This window comes from Nerophis lumbriciformis, linkage group LG01, assembly GCF_033978685.3.
Source record: "Nerophis lumbriciformis linkage group LG01, RoL_Nlum_v2.1, whole genome shotgun sequence".
NCBI classification, from domain to species: domain Eukaryota; kingdom Metazoa; phylum Chordata; class Actinopteri; order Syngnathiformes; family Syngnathidae; genus Nerophis; species Nerophis lumbriciformis.
Window position 1 is genome coordinate 440,001 of NC_084548.2, and position 7,114 is coordinate 447,114.

The 7,114-nt window shown below is 38.0% G+C and overlaps 1 protein-coding gene across 1 annotated transcript in view; it reads left to right on the forward strand.

The window, feature by feature from the left end:
- Positions 1-5,463, forward strand: part of cldn10a (claudin 10a) — a 63,837-nt gene extending 58,374 nt beyond the window's left edge. Inside the window, exon 6 of the mRNA XM_061973651.2 lies at positions 5,116-5,463. Coding sequence (XP_061829635.2) covers positions 5,116-5,233 — 118 coding nt within the window. The 3' untranslated portion in view covers positions 5,234-5,463. The remainder of the gene's footprint in view (positions 1-5,115) is intronic.
- Positions 5,464-7,114: the final 1,651 nt, after the last annotated feature.

Here is a 7,114-nt window from a genome sequence, read left to right on the forward strand (position 1 = left end):
CTTTTTTGTATTAGCCTTAAGTAATATTCTAATTTTGTGACACACGGAATTTTGGATTTTCATTTGTTGCCACTTCAAATCATCAAAATTAAATGAAATAAACATTTGAATGCATCAGTCTGTGTGCAATGAATAAATATAATGTACAAGTTACACCTTTTGAATGCAATTACTGAAATAAATCAAGTTTTTCAAAATATTCTAATTTACTGGCTTTTACCTGTATATATACAGTATATAATTTATATTTATTTATTTTGCCGCTTTTGTTTACATGTTAAAGGTGTTTTAATGAATATACAAGCATGTTTAACACATATAGATTCCTTTCTTTCATGAAGACAAGAATATAAGTTGGTGTATTACCTGATTCTGATGACTTGCATTGATTGTAATCAGACAGTAGTGATGATAACGTCCACGTTTTCAAATGGAGGAGAAAAAAAGTTCCTCCTTTCTAATACCACATGAAAGTGGTTGGTTTTTAGCATCTTATTTGTCCAGCTTCCATATTCGTTTTTATACACTTTACAAGAAATACATTGGCGGCAAACTCCGTAGCTTGCTAGCTTGTTTGCGCTGGCTTTCGGAGACTCTTGTTTTGAAAGCGCAGGCGCGATGGAGCGGCACTTTTATTGTGAAGACAGGAACTGTGAAGTCAGTCTTTAGGCTTTTGACGGGATGTACGGTTGAAATAAAAAAGGGTCTTTTTTCCTTCACAATTTTGATTGATTGATTGGAACTTTTATTAGTAGATTGCACAGTACAGTACATATTCCGTACAATTGACCACTAAATGGTAACACCCCAATACGTTTTTCAACTTGTTTAAGTCAGGTCATGTGACCGCCTGGCTCTGTTTGATTGGTCCAACGTCACCAGTGACTGCATCTGATTGGTGGAACGGAGTGAACGTCACCAGTGACTGTATTTGTTGAAACGCAGGCACTATGAAGGTCTGTCTGACAGACCAAAACAAACAAAGCGTGCATTAACAGATGGATAAAAATTAGTAGCGAGTAGCGAGCTGAATGTAGATAAAAGTAGCGGAGTAAAAGTAGCGTTTCTTCCCTATAAATATACTCAAGTAAAAGTAAAAGTATGTTGCATTAAAACTACTCTTAGAAGTACAATTTATCCCAAAAGTTACTCAAGTAGATGTAACGGAGTAAATGTAGCGCGTTACTACCCACCTCTGTTTGAGTGACTAGAGAAAAGCGCTATATAAATATAATTCACTTCACTTCTTTGACAGTGGGGTTGTGGTGCAATGCCAGGGGGTGCACATGCTTTATCAGTATCATGCTTCCAACCCCATTCTACCTATTAATCCTCAAATGACAGCAGTCATTTCCATTTCTAATATAAGTGTTTAGGCCCACTTACAATGACAATAACAACAAATATTGTTTTTCATCAACTGTGTACTTGTATTGTTTGTCTGGGTGGAGGTCCTGCTTTGGAAATAATGTGTACCCCTTTCAGACATTGCATTTAGTTCCCACTAAAACATTCACATGTTGCACAATGAGATGTAAGCAGGGGGATCATGTGTACATTCCTGCAACTTCCTGTTTGTAAAAAAATACAAACCCTGTTTCCATATGAGTTGGGAAATTGTGTTAGATGTAAATATAAACGTAATACAACGATTTGCGAATCCTTTTCAACCCATATTCAGTTGAATATGCTACAAAGACAACATATTTGATGTTCAAACTGATAAAAAAAAATTTTTTTTTGCAAATAATCATTAACTTTAGAATTTGATGCCAGCAACACGTGACAAAGAAGTTGGGAAAAGGTGGCAATAAATACTGATAAAGTTGAGGAATGCTCATCAAACACTTATTTGGAACATCCCACAGGTGAACAGGCAAATTGGGAACAGGTGGGTGCCATGATTGGGTATAAAAGTAGATTCCATGAAATGCTCAGTCATTCACAAACAAGGATGGGGCGAGCGTCACCACTTTGTCAACAAATGCGTGAGCAAATTGTTGAACAGTTTAAGAAAAAACTTTCTCAACCAGCTATTGCAAGGAATTTAGGGATTTCAACATCTACGCTCCATAATATCATCAAAGGGTTCGGAGAATCTGGAGAAATCACTGCACGTAAGCAGCTAAGCCCGTGACCTTCCATCCCTCAGGCTGTACTGCATCGACAAGCGACATCAGTGTGTAAAGGATATCACCACATGTGCTCAGAAACACTTCAGAAACCCACTGTCAGTAACTACAGTTGGTCGCTACATCTGTAAGTGCAAGTTAAAACTCTCCTATGCAAGGCCGAAAACCGTTTATCAACAACACCCAGAAACGCCGTCGGCTTCGCTGGGCCTGAGCTCATCTAAGATGGACTGATACAAAAGTGGAAAAGTGTTCTGTGGTCTGACGAGTCCACATTTCAAATTGTTTTTTGGAAACTGTGGACGTCGTGTCCTCCGGACCAAAGAGGAAAAGAATCATCCGGATTGTTATAGGCGCAAAGTTGAAACGTCAGCATGTGTGATGGTATGGGGGTGTATTAGTGCCCAAGACATGGGTAACTTACACATCTGTGAAGGCGCCATTAATGCTGAAAGGTACATACAGGTTTTAGAGCAACATATGTTGCCATCCAAGCAACGTTACCATGGACGCCCCTGCTTATTTAAGCAAGACAATGCCAAGCCACGAGTTACATCAACGTGGCTTCATAGTAAAAGAGTGCGGGTACTTTCCTGGGACGCCTGCAGTCCAGACCTGTCTCCCATTGAAAATGTGTGAAGCCTAAAATAGCCCAACGGAGACCCCCGGACTGTTGAACAACTTAAGCTGTACATCAAGCAAGAATGGGAAAGAATTCCACCTGAGAAGCTTCAAAAATGTGTCTCCTCAGTTCCCAAACCTTTACTGAGTGTTGTTAAAAGGAAAGGCCATGTAACACAGTGGTGAACATGCCCTTTCCCAACTACTTTGTCACGTGTTGCAGCCATGAAATTCTAAGTTATTATTTGCAAAAAAAAAAAAAGTTTATGAGTTTGAACATCAAATATGTTGTCTTTGTAGCATATTCAACTGAATATGGCTTGAAAAGGATTTGCAAATCATTGTATTCTGTTTATATTTACATCTAACACAATTTCCCAACTCATGGAAACGGGGTTTGTATATTTTTATTAGTATTTATTTAACATACTAACTAATTTCATGATTAATATTTATAAATTAAGACTCCTAATAAATGACACTCGAATAAGCACACATTTGATTGGTAAATCATAGTGTAACCACCTGGAATGACACTTTATGTGTGGTGTTGGAGTTGTCCGACTTTTTGTGTGGCTGTAAACGCATCACTGGCTAAGTGCCATATGTGCATGTGTTGGCGCAAGTGAGAAAGAGCGAGCGGCTGCTGTTGATATAACAAAGTTGCTTTTGGTCTGGTTTGTACTGCAGAAAATGACCACTTTTGCTGGATATCATTTTTTTTACTAATGTTTTGGTGATGTGTTTATAAAGAGTTTTGCTCAGTAAAGTGATGGATGGAATTCATGTCCTCAAAGCGTCTCGACAGACGTTACAATATTTGAACAATGATGACAAAAACTGTTTTCTCTGTCGTGTACGTGTGTCATAGATTTGCCGTGCGCAGAGGACGCTTGAGCAGTGCGCAATTGCACAGGCGCGCACCTTAGAGGGAACGTTGGTTGAGAGCACTTTGAATTATGAGCAATTTAAACCTAACGTTGAAATAACATTCTTTCTGACAACATTTAATCAATGTCAGATTGTGACGTTGATTAAACGTAGTTTTTGACGACGTTTAATCAATGTTGGGTTCTGACGTTGATTTAACATTGAATTTTGGTCATTTCCCAATGTGTGTATATATACAGGTAAAAGCCAGTAAATTAGAATATTTTGAAAAACTTGATTTATTTCAGTAATTGCATTCAAAAGGTGTAACTTGTACATTATATTTATTCATTGCACACAGACTGATGCATTCAAATGTTTATTTCATTTAATTTTGATGATTTGAAGTGGCAACAAATGAAAATCCAAAATTCCGTGTGTCACAAAATTAGAATATTACTTAAGGCTAATACAAAAAAAGGGATTTTTAGAAATGTTGGCCAACTGAAAAGTATGAAAATGAAAAATATGAGCATGTACAATACTCAATACTTGGTTGGAGCTCCTTTTGCCTCAATTACTGCGTTAATGCGGCGTGGCATGGAGTCGATGAGTTTCTGGCACTGCTCAGGTGTTATGAGAGCCCAGGTTGCTCTGATAGTGGCCTTCAACTCTTCTGCGTTTTTGGGTCTGGCATTCTGCATCTTCCTTTTCACAATACCCCACAGATTTTCTATGGGGCTAAGGTCAGGGGAGTTGGCGGGCCAATTTAGAACAGAAATACCATGGTCCGTAAACCAGGCACGGGTAGATTTTGCGCTGTGTGCAGGCGCCAAGTCCTGTTGGAACTTGAAATCTCCATCTCCATAGAGCAGGTCAGCAGCAGGAAGCATGAAGTGCTCTAAAACTTGCTGGTAGACGGCTGCGTTGACCCTGGATCTCAGGAAACAGAGTGGACCGACACCAGCAGATGACATGGCACCCCAAACCATCACTGATGGTGGAAACTTTACACTAGACTTCAGGCAACGTGGATCCTGTGCCTCTCCTGTCTTCCTCCAGACTCTGGGACCTCGATTTCCAAAGGAAATGCAAAATTTGCTTTCGTCAGAAAACATGACTTTGGACCACTCAGCAGCAGTCCAGCTCTTTTTTTCCTTAGCCCAGGTGAGACGCTTTGCGCGCTGTTTCTTGGTCAACAGTGGCTTGACACAAGGTATGCGGCAGTTGAAACCCATGTCTTTCAAGCGTCTCTTGGTGGTGGATCTTGAAGCACTGACTCCAGCAGCTGTCCACTCCTTCTGAATCCCCCCCACATTTTTGAATGTTTTTTTTTTCACAATCTTGACCAGGGCGCGGTGATCCCTATCGCTTGTACACTTTTTCTGACCACAGTTTTTCCTTCCCTTTGCCTCTCCATTAATGTGTTTGGACACAGAGCTCTGAGAACAGCCAGCCTCTTCAGCAATAACCTTTTGTGTCTTTCTTACAGACGACCTCACTCCTCCATCAGCGCCCAAGCACGTGGCGAGCGCAGCGTGGCGGCCGGCGGCCCGCAAAAAGAGCTGAAGCCGCCTTGCAGGCACTTTGGACGGAACGCCTATGTGTGACATCATCTTGATTCTCTATACACGGGCACCATCTGGTGGTACGCCACTGAATCACTTAATGAAATATTCAAACACAGTGTGACTGTTCAAATTGTGTGCAATGTTACAAATATACTTGTTAAATGAAACCTCTGCCTTGTTTTTAATGAATACTTAGGTCTACTACACTACTGTATTTAATGTTGTCATTATGGTGGTACTTAATGAATACTTAGGTCTACTACACTACTGTATTTTAATGTTGTCATTATGGTGGTACTTAATGAATACTTAGGTCGACTCCACTACTGTATTTAATGTTGTCATTATGGTGGTACTTAATGAATACTTAGGTCTACTACACTACTGTATGTTAATGTTGTCATTATGGTGGTACTTAATGAATACTTAGGTCTACTACACTACTGTATTTAATGTTGTCATTATGGTGGTACTTAATGAATACTTAGGTCTGCTACACTACTGTATTTAATGTTGTCATTATGGTGGTACTTAATGAATACTTAGGTCTGCTACACTACTGTATTTAATGTTGTCATTATGGTGGTACTTAATGAATACTTAGGTCTACTACACTACTGTATTTAATGTTGTCATTATGGTGGTACTTAATGAATACTTAGGTCTACTACACTACTGTATTTAATGTTGTCATTATGGTGGTACTTAATGAATACTTAGGTCTACTACACTACTGTATTTAATGTTGTCATTATGGTGGTACTTAATGAATACTTAGGTCTACTACACTACTGTATTTAATGTTGTCATTATGGTGGTACTTAATGAATACTTAGGTCTACTACACTACTGTATTTAATGTTGTCATTATGGTGGTACTTAATGAATACTTAGGTCTACTACACTACTGTATTTAATGTTGTCATTATGGTGGTACTTAATGAATACTTAGGTCTACTACACTACTGTATTTAATGTTGTCATTATGGTGGTACTTAATGAATACTTAGGTCTACTACACTACTGTATTTCATGTTGTCATTATGGTGGTACTTAATGAATACTTAGGTCTACTACACTACTGTATTTAATGTTGTCATTATGGTGGTACTTAATGAATACTTAGGTCTACTACACTACTGTATTTAATGTTGTCATTATGGTACTTAATGAATACTTAGGTCTACTACACTACTGTATTTAATGTAGTCATTATGGTGGTACTTAATGAATACTTAGGTCTACTACACTACTGTATTTAATGTTGTCATTATGGTGGTACTTAATGAATACTTAGGTCTACTACACTACTGTATTTAATGTTGTCATTATGGTGGTACTTAATGAATACTTAGGTCTACTACACTACTGTATTTAATGTTGTCATTATGGTGGTACTTAATGAATACTTAGGTCTACTACACTACTGTATTTAATGTTGTCATTATGGTGGTACTTAATGAATACTTAGGTCTACTACACTACTGTATTTAATGTTGTCATTATGGTGGTACTTAATGAATACTTAGGTCTACTACACTACTGTATTTAATGTTGTCATTATGGTGGTACTTAATGAATACTTAGGTCTACTACACTACTGTATGTTAATGTTGTCATTATGGTGGTACTTAATGAATACTTAGGTCTACTACACTACTGTATTTAATGTTGTCATTATGGTGGTACTTAATGAATACTTAGGTCGACTCCACTACTGTATTTAATGTTGTCATTATGGTGGTACTTAATGAATACTTAGGTCTACTACACTACTGTATTTAATGTTGTCATTATGGTGGTACTTAATGAATACTTAGGTCTACTACACTACTGTATTTAATGTCATTATGGTGGTACTTAATGAATACTTAGGTCTACTACACTACTGTATTTAATGTTGTCATTATGGTGGTACTT